This window comes from Mirounga leonina, unplaced genomic scaffold (assembly GCF_011800145.1).
Source record: "Mirounga leonina isolate KUSES-001 unplaced genomic scaffold, KU_Mleo_1.0 Mir_174, whole genome shotgun sequence".
Lineage (NCBI taxonomy): Eukaryota > Metazoa > Chordata > Mammalia > Carnivora > Phocidae > Mirounga > Mirounga leonina.
Genome location: NW_023270451.1, coordinates 1,086,138 through 1,112,234, shown reverse-complemented (window position 1 = coordinate 1,112,234; position 26,097 = coordinate 1,086,138). Strand labels below are relative to the sequence as shown.

General features: G+C 45.2%; 1 protein-coding gene across 1 annotated transcript in view; it reads right to left on the bottom strand.

Annotated features, from left to right (window-relative positions):
* The window catches only part of LAMB4 (laminin subunit beta 4), a 90,681-nt gene that overhangs the window by 41,772 nt on the left and 22,812 nt on the right, over nt 1-26,097 (bottom strand). The window contains exons 11-16 of the mRNA XM_035020351.1: nt 24,072-24,181; nt 21,977-22,056; nt 21,254-21,404; nt 7,032-7,217; nt 5,511-5,626; nt 4,595-4,715 (exon numbers count right to left, since the gene is read on the bottom strand). Coding sequence (XP_034876242.1) covers nt 4,595-4,715; nt 5,511-5,626; nt 7,032-7,217; nt 21,254-21,404; nt 21,977-22,056; nt 24,072-24,181 — 764 coding nt within the window. The remainder of the gene's footprint in view (nt 1-4,594; nt 4,716-5,510; nt 5,627-7,031; nt 7,218-21,253; nt 21,405-21,976; nt 22,057-24,071; nt 24,182-26,097) is intronic.

Here is a 26,097-nt window from a genome sequence, read left to right as displayed (position 1 = left end):
AATCCCTGATGTTTTGACACAAAGGAAAATCAGCCCATGTTTCACCGAACACCCATGCAGGAGAAATCTTTGTTTATGATTAGAAGGTGAGACAGCCTTATTCTCTGTTTTAAAAACATGACTGCAACATGTTTGCAACACTCCTGCTTTCATGGCTGTCTCACACTGAGGGATTCTACACCTTTGAGCACGTCCCTGTCTCCTGTGTCTGCGGCGTATTCATGCCAGTGTGCAAACATATTGAAGTACATAATGTTCCTCCATAAATTACTTTCCTTTTATGTATCTTTGTATTCGCACATTACATCGACATTCTTTGGAAGGTATGTATGAAGGTAGGCTATGATGCCCATGAATTGCGTTTCAAATCAGTAAAGAGTGTTACAAAACATTTGCAATAAAAAGAGGAGGTTGGGTCAGGTGATGCTGAGGATCACTGCTCCAGGCACCCCGAGCTTTTCTGTTCGGTGACCTGCCACGGCTTCCGGTAGCTCTCAGACCACGCTGCCATTTCCCGTGTAACTGTCTTTATCCCCCCTTTAGAGAGGAAGCCCCGGCATGTCGGTGCTTGTCTCGTTCACACCTGTGCCTACCACAGTGTCTAATTCACAGTAGCTGCTTCATAAATATTTGCTCAATGAAGACGTATACACACCTGTCTAGTGTGGTCTCTTCAAGTTGATACCAAAATGACTGCGTTCTCCAAACACATACCAAGTGAAGAGAGATGCAGAAGGAAGCCGGACAGGCTAGGGTTGGGGATGAAGGCAGCCAACCAGGGGTTCGTTATCTACAGTTACTGGTCTGAGGCAGTTTCAAGGAGGCCAGTCCTGGCACCAAACTGATGGGCCAGATGGTAAGAGTCCCTGTCAAGCTATAGGATTTTGTAACTCACTTCTTCTAGAAACTTCTAAAGACTTTGTTTACCAAGTGTAGTCCATCCCATGGTTTAAAAGAATGGCAGTTTTATATTCTAGAATGGCTAATATACTTTTGACTCTAAACACATTTTCATGGAAGCATATATCATGAAATAGGGTGACTGAAGGAAATTTGTGACTGTCTCACTAGGCTTGCCAAACAAAAGCTATTTCTGCAGACGGAGCATCCAGGGTTGACCAAAGCTTTCATCCAGGCTTCTTGGTAGTGCATCCTGGTCTTAGATATAAATGTTAATCTGGCTGTAGGAGAAAAATGAACTTTGAAAGGGCCAGGGCTCAGGCAGTCAAGCATCTTCCCAGAGCCACAATATTGGTGGTGTGGAAATAACTGCATTAGTCTGTAATCAGAAAATGTGCATTGGCTTTCTCCTATGGACATCCGGGGTCAGGGACTCAAAGGGACACTGTAGGTGCCCTGCCCGGATCGCCCCGTTCACCAGCTGCTGTGGTATTGGCGCTAAAGTCTCACAGCTGTCCCCTTCTCCAGAAAACTTGGACTCAGCCAACTTGCCCGGAAGTGAACATACTCCCTGGGGGCCGGGTGGGGTGGATGACTTGGGTGCACACAGGCTCCACCACTTGGCCTCGAGGTGCAGCCAGCTCGGTGGTACAAGGAGGTTCCCAAGCCCCCTGTGGGATCAGCTACACTTCAGCGCAGATCACATCCTTGCTCTGTTCCTTCCCCTGTCCCCCACGCCTCTTCTCCCACAAGCACACCCTCAATAAATCAGGGGGACCTAAGTCCCTGTCTCTGCTCCGGCTTCTGGGGAATCTGACCCGAAAGAGGGATCTAGCCTCTCCTCTGAGGTTCTGACACTTCGTGAAGATCAGGCTCCTGTCCTAATTTTCACTCAGGTTTCATGGTTTTTGTAGCTATATGTAAGGGATGATTGCTTGAAAACTGATCAAATGGAAATATTTTTCAGTTAATTTCAAATTACCCATTTGTATTATGTATCTACCAAATATCACTGCAATGATTTTATTTACACGTCCGTCTTCTGTATCAGACTGAGAATTATTTGAGGGAAGGGACCACAATATCAGCCCATGTATGCTCAGCGAATGGGTGATGAATGGATAATTTGCATGGATGCATGAAATACAGCATCAAGTCATAAACTATTATAAATAAAATTATAAATAGTGAATATAAAATATTCAGGATATGGATTTAAGATGAGGAGTATCTTGGCTCTTATAAATTTGAGTTTCATGACTATCATTATAATAATAAAATCTCTCCATGATGTATCAATTCCTTAATTTCTTCCTTTTCCTTTCTCTACTCTGCGTGGGTTTCCAACTTTTAGCTTTTTCCCCCTAAATTAAATCTGTTGGATTTGATTTTCTTTCTTTGTAACTCATGTGTTGGTCTGTGAGTGCAGTTCTATTTGAAGTTCCTGGGCAGAGAATAGGACTTAACATGGGTAGGGAAATCACGATAGTTTAAACTCTCATTCAAGAGTTTATTTCCACTTTCCACCTCATTTCTACTGTAACATGGTAGAACCTCACCACAATATCAGACGGCCCTCCAGGTGCAAGATTTAGACCACCTTTGGGTAAGGTTGCCAGATAAAATACAAATCACCCAGTTGAAACTGAATTTCGGAAAAGCAATGAATAATTTTTTAGTATGTCTCATGCAGCATTCGAGGGCAATATTTTGGACATATTTATACAATATTCAAATCTGAGTGTCCCATTTCTTCTCTCCTTCTTTCCTTCCTTCCTTCCTCCCTCCTTCCCTTGCTCTTCCCCTCCCTCCCTGCTTCCTTCTTTCCTTCCTTCCCTCCCTCCCTCCCTCCCTCCCTCCCTCCCTGTTTTCTAAATTTTGCAATCCTATCTCTGGTAAAATAATCTTATATAATGGCTTTTTCTAGATGTTACAATACCTGAACTTGTTGAATAAATTCCAAGATACACCTGCCTCATACTGAGTTCTATAGTAAATGATGAAACAGCAAAGTTCCAGGTTATAAATTTAAAATGTTCGATGCTTCAAAATTAAACCTTAAAAGACACAATTCATGAAATATGGACATACAACTAATTAAAGCAGGGATTGTCAAGCTTCCTATAAAATGCTAGACAGTAAATATTTTTGGCTTTGTGGGTCATAAGGCCTCTGTGGCAAGTACTCAGCTCTGCCTTTGTAGCTTGAAAACAGTGGTAGATAATATATAAACAACTGGCCAGGGGCGCCTGGGGGGTTCAGTCAGTTAAGTGTCTGACTCTTGGTTCCGGCTCAGGTCATGGTCTCAGGGTCGTGAGATGGAGCCCCGTGTCAGGCTCTGTGCTGAGTGCAGAGTCTTCTTGGATTCTCTCTTCCTCTCTGTCTGCCCCTCCTCCCACAAAAATAAATAAATCTTTAAACAACTGGCCATAGCTGTGTTCAAATAAAACCTTGTAGGACAGTAGTTTGCCAATTAAATCATGATATTAGAAGATTCTCACAAATACTTTATTTTGTTTTTTTTTTAAGATTTTATTTATTTTGAGAAAGAGAGAGTGAGTGAGAGAGAGAGAGAACATAAGCAAAGGGGAGGGGCAGAGGGAGAGGAAGAAGCAGACTCGCCACCAAGCAGGGAGCCCAACGCTGGCTGGACCCCAGGATCCCGGGATTATGACCTGAGCCAAAGGCCGAAGGCAGACGCTTAACCAACTGAGCCTCTCAGGCACCCCTCTCATGAATATTTTAAAAATGCAGCTGTAACAAATGAATTTGATTTTTATCCACAAAATTACTTTAAAAAAATTCCACACAATTCTATACAATTCTGCTGAAGGTGGAATGAACCCGATACTTTCACATATTTCTGATGATCGTGAGAGTTAATTGGAGGATACTTCCCAGAAATTAATTTGACAGGCTATTTCAAGAGCCATAAACCTTGACGAGTAGGGAATAGATACTGGTAAGTGAAGGCTTAAATTTCCTCAGTGCCCAAACTCTGCCCAGGGACTAGCCTGGGCCTGAAGTTCTGTACAGAGTGAGAGGTTTGGAAGGAATATCTGTGGCCCAGCTTTGTGGGGGAAAGGCGTTGAAAGAAGTCATTTGAGGAAATATTATGCATCGTTCCTAAAAATGATAAGAAGACTACATAAGCACCATAAGAAAATGCTTATGATATAACGGGAACTAAAAAATATCTGTCTATGTATGAGTGCTCTGATCACAGCAATATAAAAACACAGTATGTATAGAGCGGAACTTACAAGACACTGACAATTAAAGTGGTAGAATTTCTCCCCCAACTTTCTGCAATGCCAGGACACCGTGGTGGCTCAGAGTGGGGGCTCTGGCATCAGGGAGTCTGGCTCTGATGGCAGACTCCTCTCTCACTGGCTCTGTGACCCTGTGCCTCAGTTCTGTCGTCTATAAAATGGGGACAACAACAGTGCCTCCCTCAGAGTTGTCGTGAAGACTAAACAATAGAATAGGTAAAACACTTCAACCTGTTGCTGGTGCGTGCTGTTCTGTAAGGTTTGCAATTGGTCTTAGGTGACATTTATAGAGAATCAGTGATTTTTCTAAAGGAACAAACTCATTTATACTTCTAAAGAAACATTGCACCATGCAGTCTAAAAGCAGAATGATAACGGGGCTCAGTTTGGAAGGCAGCATGCCGTCGCTCCGGGATACTTACCGAATCAACCAGGATGTGCGAATAAGCGTGGGACCCTCCTTCCAAAGGCTGGGAAAAATAGACATCTATGAAATATTGTACATCTGGTTCTAAACAGATGGGTGTGGGAAGCAGCACGATTCTGTATGAAGAGAAATAAAGCAACAATTCAGTGACAAAGTACAGTCATATAACCTAAGCGGCCAGGGTATTTGGTGGTATCCCACCTGCGTGGACGTGGGTTTGACCGTGGGGTAGAGGCCAGGTCTAGACCGGTTCAGGCGCATTGGGTGGACAGCAAATTCACTCTCAGATTCTCTCTGTGGCTCTTGCATAGGATTGTGCCAAATAGCAAAGCTTAGGAACTATTAGCCATGGGTTGTCATGACTGCTCTGGGAAAAGGATAGAACAAATGTCCTTCGTCCTTTCTACCATGTTAATCTCAACAGGGTCTTTTGTTTTATTTTGCCACAAATCTCTGATGCAAAATTAGTGGCCTCAGAGTTAGTAGCTTTTTTTTACCTGATAGACTCTCAGCTGTTGAGATAATGCCAGCTAAATATTTGACTCTTACTCTTGTATCATTTCACTTTCTCACCTCTCCAGGCCATGTGGGGAAAGGGAAAGGAAATTTCCAGACTGAGAATCAGGAGATCGGGGCTAGAATCCTGGTTCTGCAATATGTTAGCTATGAGACTGGGCAGGTCTCCAAGTATTCTCATTCTCAATTCCCTCCTCGCCTGATGAAGAGAAAGTCTACCTCAGTGAGTTGTTAGCAAGATAAAATACGATCTTAAATGTGAAGTTTAGTGTAGCCCACAGCAAGCACTTAATAAATGTCACCTCTTCTCCTGCTTAGTTCTTTGATACAAATTACTGATAGATGAACAAAATTCTAAGAAGCCTTCCATGTTTGAGGACAGGTCCCAAGCATACCTGGAAGCCGCTGGTAAAGGGAAAGACGGAGGCCGTGGCCATGGACTCTCGCGCGGACAGTGCTCACTCCCTCCACGGGGGTTAGCCAGGACCTGGACAGTCCAATCGGCTGCGGGCTAGATGGACAGGACATAAAAAGCACGTCCTTGTGAGGATGCAGGTACAACACACACCTCAAGGACAGCACTTGGACTCGAATCCACAGCCCCCAGCCCTCTCGGAAAATGGAATTTACGAGCAAAGTCTGAGAGGCTCACTCTCAGCTCTAACTCGCTGGGGTCTTAATGGTGAGCCAGGTAGACCCAAGAATATTGTTTCTGGCCGTGGCTCTAGTTCATGGGCTGGAAAAGCCCTGGCGCTCCTGACAGGCCTCGTCTTTAACCTCTGTCTCCCAGAGAGTCAATTAATGTACCTGTCCCTGTATTACAGAACAAAAATGGAAATTTGGAATCCTTCACAAAAGCTTATATCCTTTTTTTCATGCTATTGCATAAATATTATTATCTAAATGTATCATTACATAGATTTTGTTATGTGATATTTGATGATTATATTGCTAAATCTATTTATATGTGTCTAAATATGCATATATATTTATAGTACATGCTAATCAGCTGTACTCTGAAAGCCATGCAATTTGGAAATGCTTTTTAAAGATGCCACAGATGTGTCCTCTCTATGGAAAAATTAAAATATATATCCTATTTTTAATGATTCATCATACTCCCCAGGTCCAAGTTCACTGAAGTCCCTTGGCTTTCATTTATAAGTGAGCAATAGAGAATTATGTCGTATCAAGAGTTTCAAAGTGGATCAGCAGTTCTGCTCATACAACATAACATGAACATTTCCAGAATGTGGTCCCCAGAGGAACCCTGGGGGCTCTGAGACCATCCTCAGCCTTATAAAGTATTTTTCAGGTGAAATGGTCTGTGGGGTTTCAGATTATCAAAGAAAAGATTATGCAGAGAAAAGGTTAGGGGCTATCACTCTAGATGGAGTGTTTTTCTGATTTGGTTTCTATTCTGCCTTAGATATTTCTCAAAAGGCAGGGGGAGGATGCAAGAGGAGCTGTCTGCCTTTAGTTTTTTTCTTGTTTCAGGGTAAATTCCAAGTGCAAAATAAATGCCTCTTCTGCGTGAATCTGAATCTCTGCACATAGGTTAGCTTATTAAATTTTTAGAAGATTTTTAGAAAAAAGTCCCAGAAGGGCAGAATTTGTGTTAGTTTAGTTTTTCATTGTTCTTATACAAACATTCCATCACCACTTCCTTAGACCCTGTACCTTAGATATATAACTTCAAATTCAGCTTCTCTCCACGGAATAAAGCATGTATCTCTCTGGCTCACTGTGTTATTTTAATATTGCTAGGAAATTCTTTGATTTCTAATGCTCTCCAGATGTTCTACTTTTTGCAAATCATTTTCTGATGACCCTAATCTAGCAAGACTGGAATGGAAACTCGTAGTTTGAGAATGCACTTCAGTCAGCCCTTTACCCCTGAAAAAGAAGTTGGGTACCTGAATTTCGTAGCGAAGGGCAATGGTGAAGTTCATGGGAAAGGAAATGTTGTTGACGGCAAATCTCAAGCCAGCCCCAGGGAGAACCCTGGCAAATCCAGGTCCAGTCCACGCAACAAGGGTCCCAGGAACCGGTTCTCGGAAAACAACGTGAAGGGCAGGCACCTGGCCAAAAGTCACTGAGCCCTAAAATTGGAGAGGAATGCACACAGCTTTGCCTAGAGTCCAGTCCTGGAAGAACTCAGAAAAAAAAAAAAAAGTATGTATTTCTTGATGTGTATATGATCCATCTGAGTCACAGATAAATTATCCCAGCCAGGATCCGGTCCAGAATGCAGCTGAGGATAATGTGCTGAATCAGCAGCTTTCAGAACATATGTTACGGTATAGAATGATTGATTTGAAAGCAATGTCACTGGAAACCACTTTAAGATTTTTTTTTTTTTATTTGACAGAGAGACACAGTGAGAGAGGGAATAAAGCAGGGGGAGTGGGAGAGGGAGAAGCAGGCTACCCGCCGAGCAGGGAGCCCAATGCGGGGCTCAATCCCAGGACCCTGGGATCATGACCTGCGCCGGAGGCAGACACTTAACGACTGAGCCACCCAGGCGCCCCTGGAAACCACTTTAAACTTAAGTACCCCACGTGCTAATGAATTGAACGAATTCCACACTGATGACCTTGGGTTTTCTCAGATCTGACTGTGGAACTCTGGCCAAAATATGGAGGGAAAGCAAATATTCCCATGCTTACTTCATGGGCTTTGTCTAATTATGCATGACACTAAGAAAACCCACATGGATTTATTTTTTTGGCTATTTCTTCCATGCAAATATGAGGCATGCTCTTCTTTCTGCGTGCAGGCATAGAAGAATAAAACTTGTAACACACTTGATTAATTAGCCTTGCTGATGGTCTCTCTACTGGCTGTCAGCCTGGGGCCATCTGGATCCTGTAGATAATACTTGAATGACTTTTGCATCTGCCTCCCTCGGCTCGCAGCCTCTACCAGAACTCTGCCTCTTGTGGCTTCTTGCCTGCATCACTACAACAGTGCCTCGGCCGCTCTCCCCGTCCTTTCCCTAGCCCAATGCGCAGGGTCCACTGCGGCCAGTAAGTGCTCCACACTCTTTCCAACCGCCAACAGAATCACGCCCAAATTACTTCATCTGGAGTTAAAGTTGCTCTGTGATCGACCCCAAGTTCCTCTTTATCTGGTAAGAGTTTGACTAGTAACAACTCATTGCCAGTCCCTGCGTTAGGAATGCAAAGATGAATAGCACAGAGTCCTTGCTGCGGAAGAGTTTAGAATCTTGCATTGGAAACCAAAATGTAAATAAGAAACTGTATCAACCAGATTAGGTCCCAACGGACAGATCTATGTAAACGTGTCTATATACCCTCACAACTGCCATAGACACTGCAGATGCCCCTCGGGGATCCCCTTACCTGGTTGGCGCACCCAGCCCCGAGTTGCTGTGTGTGTGGCTTCTAAGGGCTCACAGTTGCCTCCTTCTCCAGAGAATTGCCCTCCTAAATACCTCCTCCCCACCTCCAGCCCTGCCCCTGGGGTAGCTGCGGCCAATGGCTTCTTAATACAAGGGTATTAAAAGCTGACCCTGGCTTCTCAGCCGACAGGACAACTTTGTCTGCGGTTTATGCTTCTGAGCTCCTTCGTGGATCAATCCAAAGTTTGTTTTACCTGAGACCACATCTTACTCTTTCCCCTTGTCTTGTTTCTGTCTTTCTCTTATGGAATTTTCCCGAATAATACATCCTTAATAAATCACATGCACCTGAATCCAGTCTTGGGCTCTGTTTCTAGGGCACTTGACCTGAGACAGTCGGCGCCAGACCGTTTCCCTAGAAATGTGCTAGCACGTTCCCTAGGCGTGCTAGAATGGATCTAAAATGCACGACCAGAAGCAGACTCCCAGATGCAATTGGGAGGAGGATCGTTTTGGGTTCAGCTGGCAATGAGGATCCCCGTGTGTAACATGTATCGAGGATCCCTGGACCGTGGTTAGCAGAGCAATTGCTAAAGCTGTCACCTGTGGAGAACTGGGACAGGATAAAGCGGGGAGGGGGGCGCCCACTGGATATTTCTGGCACCAAGAGATGTGGGGGAGCCATAATGATAAGGACTGTGGACTGTGGAAATGGGGGGTAGTTGTTGAATGCCACCAAAGCTTCGATGAGAGATGACAGGCTCAGGGCGATCACCCAGGAATTCCAAGCCCAGTGTGAGAATCCGAGGCCTCCCTGGAGGTATTTACAGACTCCTCTCCTTTAGCTAGATGGCAGGAAGAGCTGAAGTCCAGGCACAGGACTTAGTTGTAAGACTTGCGGAACTTCAGAGAAGCCTGAGTTCTCAGCCGAGGTAAGTCACCTATGACAAAGTCAAGCCCCTCACAGGGAAGAAGAGGGCTTTTAAGACATGGGTGATGCACACGAGAACCTTGAACCCTGAGGTTCCCCTGAGCGCTCTCGGACTACAGAAGTAATCCACTCACTCTTGCTGGAAAATAGAGCCCCTCCACTCCACCCCTGCCACATTTGAGGACAATGCAGAAACCTCAAATGATGCAGGTGTCTTGGAAGAAAATGTGTACCTTCCTCAGGACCTGCCTATACTATCCCTCCTGACCACTTGCCTGATAATTAGGGTCAAGTTTCAGCATGATCTGACTGGGAAAGGGCTGGATCTCTGAGAGGGACCTGGCTAACACAGACCAGTAGCAACTGGGAAAGAATGGCTGACTCTGGGTCCTGAGGTTGCTAGACCAACGAGGCAGAATATGAAACTGGATAAAGAGAGTTTGTTGATTTGGGGCCACCAGCAATGTAGGACTTAATAGCCTGGCAAGAGCCCTGGAATCTTGGGAGATGGATCCAATATATTGCTGGAACAGCTCTTGGAAGCTTGGCAAAAGCTGTGGCCCTAAGGAAAGGAAGCAGAGGTTCCAGAACAGCTGTATCAGGCTGTGGAGGAAGGGATTCAAGGCTCAGAGTAGTAGGCGTGCTAGAATGGATCTAAAATGCAAGAACAGAAAACACACCAACTGATTATGTTCCTTGAAGGCCTAGAGGACACTCTATATATCAAGACAGTAAGTAACGAGCTGGTGAGAAGGGCACCAGCATCACTGAAAAGCTGAGTGTTGAGTAACCTCTGTAGGCTGGTAGGATACATCATTACAAAACTGAGCTCCTTAGTATCACTGTGGAGGACAGAATCACAGACTACCAAAGGCTGGGTATCACTTAACTCTGAAAAGCAAGATGGGTACAATTATTAAAGTGGGCAGCAAGGTTGGAGTAGGAGACAAGGGGGCCTGACCCGTAGGAATCTTTAATGGAGATGATTAATAGAACATGGTGTTCCTCGGAGCAAGAGAGATGAGCAGACAACAAAGGTATTGCTTCATATATATAATCAAAAGTGATCCGGTATGAGTTAGCAAAAGGCTGAGGTCAGCTGCCCCCATGGCAAGACATTTTGCTTTGTCAAGTTCCTAGATCTGAGCCACTTCTCAGATCCAGAACCCAGTGACTGAAAAGAGGCCAGATCCCAATGAAGAAAGACTCTTCAACACCCTGGCAAGTGTAAACCAGGTACCCAAAGTGCCATCATGGTCCCCTTGTTAGAAGAGGGGCATATAAAGGAGAGGTAATATATGGAGTCCTGGCCTAAGTTCTTTTTGCAGTGCGTTCACTGCACTTATGAACCACCCATTGATTACTTCCTCCAATTCCTGAGTATGTAATTGCCATAGACCTGCTTAGCAGTGGACATTGACTCTTTGACCTGTGAGGTAACATAAGAGGTCTTATAGTAGGGAATGCCAAGTAAAAGCTTGTGAAATGCCCATCCGCCTCCACTTTCTCCCCACCAAGCCAATACAGTAAATACAAAACAATATTGCAAATCAGCAGTATCCTCAAGGTACCACTCTCAGGACTTGGTGGTGGTTCCCATCATATCCTCATCACAAACTTAACACAAACCTAACCAGCCGGTAGCCCCACTTGCAGCGGTTGTGCTTGCTGGAGTATCTTTACCAGAGCAGATGAACACCACCTTCATATGTGATATACAGCTACTGAAACGCAAAATGTGTTCTTCTCCATCCCCGTACAGAAGAAGGAACAGAGCAATTTGTATTGACTTGGGGTGAGCGGCAGTGTGTATTCAGTCTTGCCCCAAGGCCATTCACATTCTCCCACTCTCTACGACAGTATAGCCCCAAAGGGTTTGGACCATCCAGATATTCCACAAAATAGCACACTGATTTCCTATATTAAAGGATAGTGAAGTTGGGTCCCTTAGTCCAAGGCGATGTTATGCGGTCTCCCATAGAGAGAATCAGACATTCTGTGGCCTTGGTCAGCACCACTGTCTGAGGGCTCACAGAGTGTCTGATTCACCAGTGAGGAAAACCAGAATACCTCCTCAGCTCAAGGGACCCACTTCGCAGCAAAAGAAATATAGCAGCAATCATGTGACTTTGAAAGCCCCTGCTCCTACACAAACCAAACCGTCCAGAAGATGCTAACCTCAGATGGGGGGGTGGAATGGGGTCTCCCAAAGATGCATCAGCTTCAGCTAGCTTGGAAATGACACCCTGTGAGGTGGGACAGTGGTCTTCTGGAGGTTGTTTACTCCTTAGGGCGAAGGCCTTATGTAATGCAGTGTCCCCAACAGGGAGAAAACATGGGTTTGGAAATCAAGTAGGAGTAGCCAAGCTCACTGTCACTGACGGTGATCATGGGAATTTGGGCTTCTTGTGCTTACAACTTTAGGCTCTGTGGGTTTCGATGTCTTGATTCTTGGGCAGGAACAAAGAACTCCACTAAACTTAAAGCTATGGCTGCTGCATGGTCACTCAGGCTCCTCATGCCAGTAGACCAGGAGGCCAGGGAAGAAATGACCATAACTGGAAGGGCTGATGCTGTACAGTCAGGACGTGAGGAATATGCATGGCACTGAGGGGCCCACTAAGACACACGTGGCGCTGCCCTACATGTAGCCTGATGAAACCATGGAAACCAGGGGCTCAGACCCTGGAGGGATGAGGGCCTAGGTCATCCTACCAACAGAAGTGCTACTTGAGGATGAGGGGAATCTAGAATGGGTGGCAAGGAGGGGGAAGATAGTATCATTTACAACCTTAGGACCAACTGTCACAGCTGAAGGTTGCAGTCTGTCCCACTAATCTCCTTTTGTAAATCTCCCCAGGAATGGTGATCAATGAGAATCCTGGAGAACCTGTGCTTGCATGGAATGAACTTAATGTAAGAAGCAAATGAGCATGGTCAGCTTCATAGGCGTGCAACAGGCGTACTTGTAGGGGGTCCCACACTCAGAAGGGCCCCATGTTTGGTTTCATGCTCTGCTGTCACCATCTTGAAATAATAATTTTATCTTTGAAGATGTTTTGTAAGTTGACGTCTCTTGGGATAATGGAGGGCACATGTGAGCAGAAGAGATATGCCCACCATGTGCTCGCTTGCTTGCTCCCATTTGCAAATAGCTCACATGATGCCGGTGAGCATAGCATTCGAGTGGATCTACTATGCGCATGCGTCAGTGAGACTAAGCGTGCGTACAAGGTAAATGTGTTACATTTATGACTGAGTAAGCAGGGTGCTGACAGCTCCAGGAAGCCAGGCTTTCTGTTCCAACCAGAACTTGCTTTGAAAGTAGAAAGAAGGCAAAGGCATTCTAAGAAAGACATTATTCATGTGGCTTCCGTGTATCAGCCAGCTGCTTGCACCGAAGGATGCCTAGGAGGAATAAAAGATAAGGTGACTCCCAGGTGCCCTTTTTGCAGCCCTCCCTTACTCATTAGTACGCTGAAGGCAGGAGCGGTGGCGGGACACAAACCGAGAAGTGGAACGAAAACTAAGTTGAGTTAGTTTTGTGCAGCGTTCCATTGTTCTGGGAAGAACAAGATAGAGATGCAAATGTGACTACAAAATACAAACTGTGTAATTTCAGTGATTACACAGGAGCCAAATGCTCTTATGTTTGCAGTGAAAACTGGCATCGCATGACATAAAGATGAATGGCCCAATTCACGCTAATAATTTAACTTTTTAATATTCGTTTTTGGGGCACCTAGGTGGCTCAGTCGTTAAGCATCTGCCTTCAGCTCAGGGTCCTGGGATCGAGCCCCGCATCAGGCTCCCTGCTCAACAGGAAGCCTGCTTCTCCCTCTCCCTCTCCCCCCTGCTTGTGTTCCCTCTCTTGCTATCTATCTCTCTGTCAAATAAATAAATAAAATATTTAAAAAAAAAACATTCTTTTTCTTCAAGTGACATTAAACAGCAAATAAAAAACCACTAACAAGTCACAAGAGAGACTACATAAGAAACTAAGAAGCTGGATATTTCAGTACCTTCAATGTTCTTTTTCCCTGATTTCCGAACAAATGGCCATGCTTGGGAGTCTGAGCACTCAAGGAGCTGATGCTTCCGTGCACTGCCCTTTGCTGGGCTGCTCTCCCCAGCTACCAGCTGCTGTGACTGTTGTTTGCTGTCTCACACAGCTCCCTTCTCTTGAGAATTGTCCTTGGATGGGAGCTCCCATGAGGGAGGCCGCCTGCACTTGCCCTGGCCGCCCACAACAATGACTGACCGATGAACACAACAGGCCTGCCCTTGGGCCTCCATGGGGGACAATTCTGTTGTGCCGTTTATGCTTCCGACCTTGCCCAGGGGCCAGGCCAAGGCTAGACTCTGCCCTAGATGCGTCCTTGCCTTGCTTTCCCCTCCCTGCCTCCTGCCCTTGCTCCCCATACAGGCTTCTCCTGATGAGCGTCCCCCCAGTAAAGCACGTGCACCCGAATCTCTGCTGTCATATCTGTTTTGGGGGAACCCAACCCAAGACAGTGACTCAGCCCACACATACACATGTATAGAAAACTGATACAAAATTTTCACCAAAAAAAAAAATGCCCTTGTTTTGTATTATTCTGTTGCACCAAGCTGGCCCAGCCAATTGATTTCGCCTTGAAAATTACTGATCCGTGGGACCCCAGAGACGGAAACAATGAACAATGTCCAGATGGCAGGGTAGGGAATGTCAGAGGAAGATAAATCTGCGTTGGGCCTTCAGGGATGAGTAGAAGTTTTACAAATCAATCATACAGAGGTGGTTGTTTCAGGCAAGAGTCAGGAGAATAGTCTGTGGAAGCTCAGAGCTGTGTTTCTTGAAGTGCAGTCAGGGACCACCTGTATCAGAGTCACCTCGGGGTGCTTGGCCGATTTCCTGACCGGTCCCAGATTCCCTGATTCAGCATCTTGAGGGGAAGGCTCGGAATCTGCATTCTGAATGAACTCCCCAGGCAATACTGACACACAGTAAAATTTGAGGTTCACTGACCTGCACCGCAGAGAGCCAGGGGAGGGGAGGAGCCACTCATCCCCTACTCTTCTCTTTCAGATGGACTCAGAATGAGAAGTCCAGAGAGTCAGAGAAGGCTCCATGGGCATGCGGTGTGGGAACAGAAACCAGACAAAGAGTGAGGCCGCCATACTGGTGTGCACGGATCTGGGAGGAAGAACACCGGCCAGGAAGCCTTCTCTGCTCCTCTCAGCTGGAGATGAGAGTCCCTATCACATTACGTGCACCTCTTCTATGAGACTCACCCCACCCAGCCACCATTAGTTATTTGTATACATGGCTCATTTCCACAACAACAATCTCAAGGGCAGGCTTCATGCCTACATATTTTTGTTATTGATCCAAGCATTTCATTCACTCAAGGTCTCTTAAATGGAAGGAACTGACTTAGGTGTTAGGTTTGTGAACAAGACAGCGAGCAGCTGATTTCATTTGCTTTCTAACACGCCAATCATGCGTTACACACACGGGAACACCCAGTGAGTAAAGATCCCAGTGTATGAATGAACGAACAAATGAATGGGCCTAAAATACCCCCAACTTTGGCTAATATAGTTGGATGGCTACAAGGTCCTCAGGTCTCCTTGGGCCTTCTGAAGCCATCGGAGGCGGGGTCCCGTGGAGGGGGCATCATCCTGCACTCAGGCCAGCACTGGCCGACTCCCATGGCCTGGTTCCAGGGCAGAGCCATGCACTATCTCCAGGGATGTCCACATGTCCTTTTCCCTCCAATGAGGGGGAGAACCATTCCTCAGCACTGTACCTTTCCTTACTAAAATAACAAAAAATTGTGAATTCATAATACCTGACTCTCGAACTCCAGAATCCAGCTTTCCAGAAACTTCTGTCTTGAAAGAAAGAAAGCTACTAAGGTTTTGCCCAGAGGCTCTAATTACTTTGAGCTTGTGTCCTCCTTTCGTCTATCCCATCCTTGAGGACACTGGGAGCTTACATGGCCTGAGCACTTACCCGGGCCCCACACGGTTCTGAGGGCAGTCCTGGGTTGTTCCCTTACGGCAGGACAGACAACAGCGAAGAAATGGTTTACCTCATTCCACTCGTCAGCATGTACACTCTGCTTCTGATTGCTCTTCAGTATTATATTGCCTTTGTAAACTACGAAATCGCTCCCTTGTTGCTGGAAGTACACATCACATGTAGGCAGAGCTGTGGCTGATATCTTAACAAGAAAAGAAATGACAGTGTAAGCAACCGACGAAAGTTCCAATTATACCACGGGGCAAGAGTTTCAGATTATCCGATAACTTAAAGGTAATCCCGAGCCTCATTTCATAGCCTCAGGAAGGAGTTACGAAGCAGTTTATAATTTTCTGTTCCTCTGTGAAAATGGGAAATTTTTGGTAGTCCAATGAGCATGTATTTGGTTTTCTTTTTAGAGGATGCTGTGTACCGGTAAAATTTGAAACTGGGGAAACATTTATTTTTATCTATTAGTTTTATGGTATTAAAAAAAAAGCACAAATGTTATGTTTTTAATGTGAAATCTCAAGAAGAAAGTTGTAGAAAATCAACAACAGACATGGTGGCGAGGCAGATTTATTAGCTTATTGTCACTCTGGCCACTCCCTAGACCAATTCCTGGCAGTTCTCACAGTTTGTGGGATTTGGCCTTTTGGGTTTCCATGAGAGGTTCGAGCAGGAGAGCCAAATCCCAGCAGTCAAACTGAAGCAGAGGAATTGCATTCATGCAGCTCCAGTTTCCTTAAAATCCTGGCTTCGCAGGCTTCTCTTTGCTACCATGTCCTCAGCGGTGACCCAGTCAGAATCTCCAATTGCTTGTTTCCAGATTGTCGCTGGACTCTGGACATGGGTGTTTCCTTGGTTGATGTTTCATTGTTGGTGTTACAAACATGATTTTTAATTTCACAGGTGCCCTGGTTGTTCGTCACGAGCGCACAGCCCTAGGGTCAGCTGTGTGGCCTGCTTCCGGAACTCTCTTACTCCAGTGTTTACTGCTCTGATTCTCAGCCACACTCTCTGACCAGCTGCCCGACCTCTGTGATGAGGACCCATGGACAGGCTACCCTGGATTATGCCAATTTGTCCTCTTTTTTTTCTTTTTCTCTTACCAACTGAGTTCGTGTAACACAAAATTAGAGACTATTTTATTAATTTTATACAGACGTACATTATAGAATTAGCTTTATACTATACTGTATTAAATTCTATACTATGTTAAATTCAATCAACATTAACTTTTTGTGATCACAGGTCATTTCTATAAGAAAACAGACCAGTGCTTCCCAAACCACCTATGAATCACCTAGGGATCTTGTTAACAGGTAGACATGATTCAATAGGTGTGAGGTGGGGTCAGAGATTCTCCAAGTGCAGTGAACTCACAGGCAGTACCAATCTTGTTGGTCTGTAGACGTTTTGAGTTGCAAGGGTATTGCCACAGACTGAATGTTTGTGTCCCTGAAAAATCCATATATAGAAGCCCAATCCCCACGGTGATGATATTTAAAGGGGGGGGGCCTTTGCGAGGTGACTGGGTCATGAGGGCACATCCTCATGAATAGGATTAGCATCCTGATGAAAGAAACCCCAGAGAGCTTCTTTGCCCCTACAACCATGTGAGGATTCAGTAAGAAGATGGCGGTCAATGAACCAGGAAGTGGGCTCTTGCCAGACATGAATCTGCTGCAACCTTGATCTTGGACTTCCCAGCTTCTAGGACTGTGAGAAATAAATTTATGTTGTTTATAAGCTACCCAGTCTATGGTGCTTTTGTTATAGAAACCTGGATAAATTAAGATACACACATACAAACACACACACCTTTTGAAGACCCACCAAGAAATCGTTGTTTTTCTTTGTTCTCAAATTCATAAGTTGTGGTCTTGGATTCACATCCTTTCATGTGTCCAGCATCCTTTCTCTTCTCTCTGCTTCCCATTAACTTAGACCCTTCCTTATTCCTGCCAGACTACTGCAGACCGCTCTCCCTCCATCCCAGGCCTCACTTGTATTAGACTGCCCTGGCAGAACACCGAGGACAGTCTTCATCGGGTCAGTCCCTTGCTCAGAAAGCTTCAGTGAGTTCTCATTGCCCAGAGAATAAAATATGGTCTCTTTAATAAGAGAATCTAATGTTCTTTTCCAATACTTCTTCCCTATATGAACTTCCTGTTCTCTGAATACATTTGCGCACTGTCTCTCCTCTGAGCCATTACTTACAACGTTTCTGGCTGGACTGTCTCCTCACCAAGGCCACCAACTGAAATGCTTACTGTTTTCAAGTCTCAGGCCATATTATTCTACCTGTGCATTAAGCCTGTTCATAAAGGATCACTCACTCTGAAATTTTAACACATTGCATGTATCCACTCTCCTTGTCATAAGGCTCTGCGCCCATCCTGAGCCATCTATGGAAGTGTATTTGCTATAGTTAAAAATTCCTGGAGGGCAGAGACCCTAACTAATCATTTTCAATGCTGCCCTTGGCCTAGAGGTCAGTGTTAGGCACTGGGTGGCACATATTGCTGGGGTGAGAGCAGCCTTATGGAGCCAGATGCACCTGGGTTTCAATCCAGGGCCCACAGCCCACCAGCCGTGTGACTTTGGGCACGTTGCACAACCTCTCTAATGTTTCCCTCATCTGGAAATTAAAGATACTAATACTTAGGTTGTTTGGAAAGTTAAAAGAGATAATGCATATAAAGGGCAAAGCACAAGGCACTAACTAAGTGGAAATTTGTGGGGTTTAAAAAAAATTTTTTTAGGGCGCCTGGGTGGCTCAGATGGTTAAGCGTCTGCCTTCGGCTCAGGTCATGATCCCAGGGTCCTGGGATTGAGTCCCACATCGGGCTCCCTGCTCGGCGGGGAGTCTGCTTCTCCCTCTGACCCTCTCCCCTCTCATGCTGTTTCTCTCTCGCTCGCTCTCTAAAAAATAAATAAAATCTTTAAAAAAAAAAAAAATTTTTTTTTAAAGTAAACTCTACTCCTGACCCCAAGATCAAGAATCGCATGCTCTACTGACTGAGCCAGCCCAGTGCCCCTGGAAGTTTTATTAATACCAACAGCAACAGCATAGCAAGCACACAATACATATTTGTTAAATGAACGCACAAATAATTAGTGTCTAACTTAAATCCTTTCTACAATTGAGGAGCATGTTTTTAGTGGAGAGGAAATTATTCATGCTGTTATTTTTTAAATGTTTAACATCAATCCCACCTTGAATTTACTTTCCTTTGTCATACATATGACTTTCCAGTTTTTTAAGCAATTTTCCTGATCCTTTAAGCCTGTTCTATAGCCTTGACTTTTTTTTTTTCCCCGTAAAGCTTTAGAGAGAGGAGTAGGGCTTCATGTCAGACACTCCTCACAGTTGGGAGCCGCATCCACACAGGATATGATCCTACTTAATGGCTTGTCAGCACCTACCAGTGGTGCACAGCGAGTAAATGTTAAGTATCAGTCCATCTACTAGGCAATTACATCTGTTTTGTGTTTTCTTATCGAAAACAATGGGAACGATTATATTTACAGTTGTATAGGAGAGACACCACTGAGTGTCCCCTCCGCTGTGACAGTGGTAGTTACCACGTTCACAACACTTCGGATGCCAATATGTGGGTTTATTCCCACACCCACCAAGTCTCTGACACCAGCAGGGTGTCTTACAACTTAATTCAGTCCTGACACCATCTCCTTGGGTTTAGTGTCGGATGCCACAGGTTAAGAGCTCAGTCCCACCAGACTGCCCTGCCCAACTTCAGAAGCCAGTAGAAAATCCAGGTTGTTACTGGTACGTCTGTCCGACCAGCTATAAACTGGGACTTGGGCTCGATAACTTGCTAGAGTCGCTGACAAAACTCAGGGGAACACTTATGTTTAGCGGTTTATTATACAATAAAGGATCCGTAAAGGATACAGATAAACAGCCAGATGAAGAGATACATAGGGCATGGACCGGACTGGGATGGTTCTGGAAGCAGGAGCTTCTGGGCCCTGGATTTGGGGTGCACCACCCTCCTGGCATGTGGATGCACTCACCAACCTGGACGCTCTCTGAACCCCATACTTTTGGAGATTTTTATGGAGGCTTTAATCACATAGGCATGATCAATCATTAACCTGATCTCTAGTCCCTCTCCCCTTCCCAGAGAATGGGAAGGGGTGGGACTGAAAATTCCAAGCTTCCAATCATGGCTGGGTCTTTCTGGTGACCAGCCCCCATCCAGAAGCCCATCAAGAGTCACCGATTAGAACAAAAGACACTCCTATCACCCAGGAAATTCCAAAGGATTTAGGAGCTCTGTGTCCCGAGCCAGGGTCAAAGACCAAATATTAGAACAAAAGATGTTCCTAGTGTTCTTATCACTCAGAAAATTACCCGGGCTTTAGGAGCTCTGTACCAAGAACCAGGGGGCGGGGCCAATACACATTTTCTATTACTTAACAATAGTTACAGCCTAACTATAAATACTAATATTACTTTATTACTTTCCCAAAGTTGTTTTTTTTTTTCCACTCTCCATCATAAAGACAAAATTAAAACCCGCGAAGAATGCGGACATAGAATTGTTTCATTTGAGGGGCGCCTGGGTGGCTCAGTTGGTTAAGCAACTGCCTTCGGCTCAGGTCATGATCCTGGAGTCCCGGGATCGAGTCCCACATCGGGCTCCCTGCTCGGCAGGGAGTCTGCTTCTCCCTCTGACCCTCCCCCCTCTCATGCTCTCTCTATCTCATTCTCTCTCTCAAATAAATAAATTTTTAAAAAATATTAAAAAAAAAAAAAGAATTGTTTCATTTGATTCCACCCACCACGGCTGTAAGTCTAAGTAGGGACAGGAAAAGCCTCCTGCCCCCTTCCCCAATTCCAGTCAGTAAAAGAGAACATTCCAATCCTCCTAAGGGGCATTTTCATCCCTCCCACCAACAGTGTCCAGATAAAGAAGAGGTCTCAGGAAATGACTTCGTCGCTGGAACCTGGATGAGCTCCCCTGTCTTCTATCCAAATCCTGTCTTCAGAACCGACCTTCCCATGCTTTCTCTCCTTGAGACGTCCACCTCACATTACCGTTTCCTGTCACATTCCTGCCTGTGGCTGGCACCACGTGCTTGAGAATGTCACAGGAGTCCAACTCATGTTTTCTCTAACCATTCTGCACGTATGTGTCTGCTCCGCTAACGAGACTTTTAGAAAAATATGTTTAGGGAAAAGCTCCCACGGGACTGTGACTTGTAGGAGACAAAGTAGCACGCTAAGTGATGTTTGCAGTCACACACTCCAGTGAACATGGCTGCCTTCGGTGAGAACTGCTAATCTGAGATCAGCTTCAGGAGGCCAGAGAACACAGCATCCTCGTCTGTTAGGAACCTTATTCGTTCACTCATTAGCAGAGGTCTGTGACATTCCTACCATGGGTCAGGAACTGTGGTAGGCCCTAGGGCAACAGTGGTGAATGGGATACACATCTATTTCTTCCCTCTCATGGTTTGTAGTGTCGTGGGGAAGGCAGACAAGTAGATGCTCAATAAACACGTGCTATCTGAGGGGTACATTTAAAGAGCAAAAGTGAAATCACAACTTAATCCAATTCCCCCTTATGTGCCAGGCTCTGCACTAGACTTGGACTACAAAGATTAAATAAAATGCAGACTCTGCCCTCAAGAATTTCTATAATCTTCAGTTCTATGATAAATTAAGGTCTACTCTGATCTGCATATGTGGGCAAAACCATTCTTTTCCGGGTACCTTACCCATGATCTCAAGGGTGTGTTATATGAATGGACTGACACGCCATCAAATCAAATCTGTAAGGCAACTAAATGAAATACGCACCAAAGGCGCAAGTCCTTGCAATGGGGTGGCTTCCTCTGCCTCGTAGAGATAGAAATTCAAAGGAGCAAAGAAGTAGCCAGGGGCTGGCTCAGTGCAGCGGCGGCCCGTGATGTGCAGGCGGCATTCACACTGCCCATCCTTGGGTGAGCACCTGGGGAAAAACAAATCCATCATGCACAAACGTGGTGATGGGGGGGCAGGTATAAAATGAAGGCATGGGGGTGCTGAGCTCAATGCCTTCTGAGTTTGGACCCACTCTTTGAATCTATCAATCAGTTGTCTTGAGGAGGAGGTTAGGAGGCCGTGGGCTCTACGTGTCTGGTCTTGAAAAGCCAGTCCAGATCTATGAAACCCAAGTAGCCATTTCTTTCCTCTGATTCTGCTCTAAAGACTGCAAACAGGAGTGTAGGACCTCTCTTTATAGGGTGGCAAAAAGTTGGTGTTTTAGGCAGGTCAAGTCACACGAGGCATCCATCTTACCACCTCCTGGGATACCCAGGGAGTAGAACTGTTTCTCTCTTCCTTAGACATATTTCAAGCAAAATAAATCAACTGAGCTGTAGTTAATGTTTCAAGATCATCGCTTTTCAACGCCCTTTTCTTGTCATGGAATAAAGCCCATCGCCGATGACTAAGAGCATATCAGAATAAAATGTGCTTTTATGTGGAAACGTGAGTGAAGACTATAGCCACAGAACTTAGTCATTCATTTGATTGACTTACATATTGGAATAAGCACCTCCAATATCACAGTCGCAGGGAGAACAGCCATGGAGGTGATCTTTCAGTCCCCAGTATCCAGCCTACAAAGAGAAAATGCTCAGCCGCTTCCAGCTATGAAGAGATTTGCTGCTCTAAGTGTACTATTAAAACCAGTATGATTCAGTTGACTCATGCCAAATAGCCACCCAGCATTTCTTGCCTGTGCACTTGGTAGTGATCTTCGAGGACACGTATCTCCCATTTCTGGGACTTGAAATGAGGGGGACAGGCGGGTTGTCTGTGGATGACTCCAAGCTCAGATGCGGTGGAAACTACTGGGTTCTCTAAGAGTATCAATTCCGTCTCCCACTAGGTCACCTAAGGCCAATCTGGGGAGAAGGTCTTTAGCTGATTTGCAACTGCTTTTGCAAAACCAATAGGTTCCCTTACCACAGAATCCCTAGGGATTTTTACCTTCACAACCCTAAAATGTTTGGGGTAAAAAAAAAAAAAATCAATCAAGCTGCTTTTGAGATCTTAGTTGAATATTACAGTTCAGCAGGCTCTCTTGTTTATAAATAAGTTGTTTTGGCATAATAAACTCTGCGTGAGAGTCAACTTTGTTTGAGACTTTTTTCATCATTGCAACATCTTGACCTTTATTCAATATAAGCAGCTGGTGAGATACAAACAACTAGTTCTTAAATCTGATAACATTTACTATAAAATGCTAAAAAAAAAAATGCTTCCCCCTCAGATCTCAAGTTAACATGCTCAGACAATTAAAAAATTAAGGTCTTAATAGGCATGGCACTCTTGTTGGAAACAGGTCTGTTAAGTATCAATATACTTTTTTTTTATTAGCTTGGTAAAATTTTATGCCTGATTTTACTCAAAAAGATTTATTTTAAACATTAAAAGTTGACCTAACTTGTTACAAAACACAGGAAAGGAATTTTGATATTTTTCCCAAAACTAAACTTCAGTTCAGGCAAAACAACGTGCCATGACCGGCCTCACTCAGGATGTGGTTGTTAAAACTCCCCCTGGGCCGGGCGTGCTGGCATGGGGGGAGGTGGGGGGCTCCGCACAGGTCCCAGGCACCACCGGACACAGGATGCGTGGGCTCAGCCACAATGGACGAGCCCCCACAGGGTGGCCCCTGCTCAGTTATTTTCCTGCATCCTCTCCGTGTTGCCCCCACATGGCCCTGGAGTTGGCTTGGCTCACCTTCCTTCATAATTTCTAGGTCACCTGCCCTGTCTTAGAGAGCTCCCTCTTTGTACATATTTCCTGGCTTTCTTTCCCCACCTCCTGCGCCCCATCCTCATATGTTTTCAGTAAAATGACTTAAAATATTACCACAAAACTATGTTGTAATAGGCATATGTTTCTTATTTATCAGCTACATTTCTTCAGACACATCAAGGTCACTGTTCTTTTATTAGATTCAGCTTTTTTTTTTTCTTTCTTTCTTTGTAAAATGTCACGGGACAAGTTGGATTTGAACTCCCTAACTGCATGATACATTTCTTATGGCGTAAAAAAAGGTTTTCTGTTACTAATTTTTAGACATATGTGCTCGTATGTTTAGAGGAGACTGTGAAAAATCCGGGAGTTTATTTCCCACAAGAATCTATAATACATGTAATCCTGTGGTTTGGGGGTTTTATTTATTTTTTTTTTAATGAGCTCATCCAAAATATTTTTTAGGCAAGGAGTGGTAGGGGTGATAAAGGGACTGTATGCGACAGACAGAAGAAAAGGCTCCGTGATCTGGCGGGCGGAGAGAGGGGCGGAGATAAATCGTCACATTCTACTGCTTGGCACTTTCGGGAGAACAGCGCATTAACACTTCCGACGTCGGTGCCTGGGTGGGTTCAGGCCAATTTGGTAAAAGTTGGTGTGCTGGTGAATGTCTAACAGCCGGCTCTCTCTAGAAGGGTGGGGGCTGATTTCTAGTGTTTGCGGATTTCTGTAGCGTATACAACCTTTCCCAGGGAGGCCTGAAATACATCAGGACAGGAAAGCAATTAACAAGACCGGCTCTCTTCTGGGCAATGGCAGCAGAGATCGGACCAACGACCTACGAGGGCAATCCTAGGCAAATACCTACGGTGCACTCTTCACAGTGTGGTCCCGTGGCGAATGGCTGGCACAAACAGCGCCCCGTGTCCACATCGCAGGCTGAGAGGGGCAGACTCCCCCAGGGGTTACAGTCACAGGCTGAAAGCGCGGCAAACACAATTATTCTCGTTTTTGTTGACCCCACTCTTGTCCTGAAGAGCTCACACGGAGCAAAACGCGTGGTCTCAAGAACACAGAGCCCCCGCCAGCCCTGCCTAGTGTCTGGTCCGCACGATTATCGTAGTGCGCGCAACCCCACCCAGGAAAGCCAGGCCCAGACACTTCCAGAGGCCCCATGCAGTTCTGCCGGATGGCACTTAGGAGGAGACAAAGGAAAAGAAGTTGTGCAAGAGGGCGCAGCTGGGACAGTCACCCTGAGTGATGCCACGGGGTGGGGGGTCGGGGGGATCAGCTCGCTTAACGCAGGGCAAGGGTTTCTGAGGCTCGTGGCTGTTAGCAATGGCTCCTTTTTTGGCAGATGCATCTAACGTTTCTCTCTCTCCTCTCTCTCCTTACTGCCTTGTTACGTTTTCTTTTCATCATCTCCCTCCTCTTTCTCTGCCATGCACAGGCATCCCTGAGTTCTGCCTTTGTTGTGAGGCTAAGAAATTTGCTAAGAGCAAGATACACATTTCCCCTGCAGGAAAAACCACTGCTTGTAGAAACAACCCAAATGTCCATCGAATGATGAATGGATAGGTCATATGTGGAGTATCCACACAATGGAATATTGTTAAGCCATAAAAAGGAACGAAACACTGACACACACTGCAACATGGACGAACCTTGAAAACATGATGCTAAGGGAAAGAAGCCAGTCACAAAGGACCACATATTGGATGATTTCATTTGCCTGAAATGTCCACAGTGGGCAAATCTACAGAGACAGAAAGTGGATTCATGCTTGCCCAGGGCTGGGGGAATGGGGGATGGGGAGATGGTAGCTAAAGGCCATGGGGCTTCTTTACTTTTCTTATGGTAAAATACATGTGACATAAAATTTACCATTTTAAATACACCCACACTGTTTTGCAACTCATCTCCAGGACTCTTCCGTCATCTTGCAAAACTGAAACTCTATGCCCTTTAAACACCATCTCCACCCCTTCCTCCCTCCCCCAAGCCCTTGGCAACCACTACTTTGTGCTTCCATGGACTTGACTGCTCTAGGTACCTCATGGAAGTGGATTGATCATACAGTAGTTGTCCTTTTGTCACCGGCTTATTTCACTGAGCTGAACCTCCTCAAAGTCCGTCCATACTGTTGCATGTGTCAGAGCTTCCTTTTTAAGGCTGAAGAATGTTCTGTTGTATGTATATGCCACGTTCTGCTTGCCCACTCATCCATGGATGGACACTTGGATCGCTTCTACTTTTTGGCTATTGTGAATAATGCTGCTATGAACAAGAGTGTACACATCTCTCCAATCTTTTGGGTAGACAGCCAGAAGTAGGCTATCGGACTTCTTTCTGGGGTAATGAAAATGTTCTAAAATTGATTATAGTGGTGGTGACACAACTCTGAATAGACTAGAAATCACTGAATTGTACCTCAAAGGGTGAATTTTATGGTATATGAATTATATCTCACTGAAGCTGTTACAAAAGAAAAAAAAAAAACCCACAACATTTGCCCTATTCTGGGAGGGCATCAGGTCAATACTGAACCAGGGGAAACACCTGGGTGTGATGGGGATTGGCTTGATGATATAATTCACGATCCTGGAATTTAATGTTGCCATTAAACTCCAGAAGAATGTAGGATTCTGCATGCTGTTCTCTAAACATGCAAATAATCTATAGTTCCTTATATGAGCAAAAACATAGAGCATGATGCTGTGACCAGAGGGAAATTATTTCCCCAGGATTCCCTGGGGAATCTGCAGCTCTATGAGACCCCAGGCAACTCTAAATTTCTGTGATCCCAGGGCCAAAGGTCTCCCCATTTGGCCCCAGAAAATTCCCCATTTGGCCCCAGAAAACTCTTCCTATTTCCCCACAACCTCTCCCTTGGC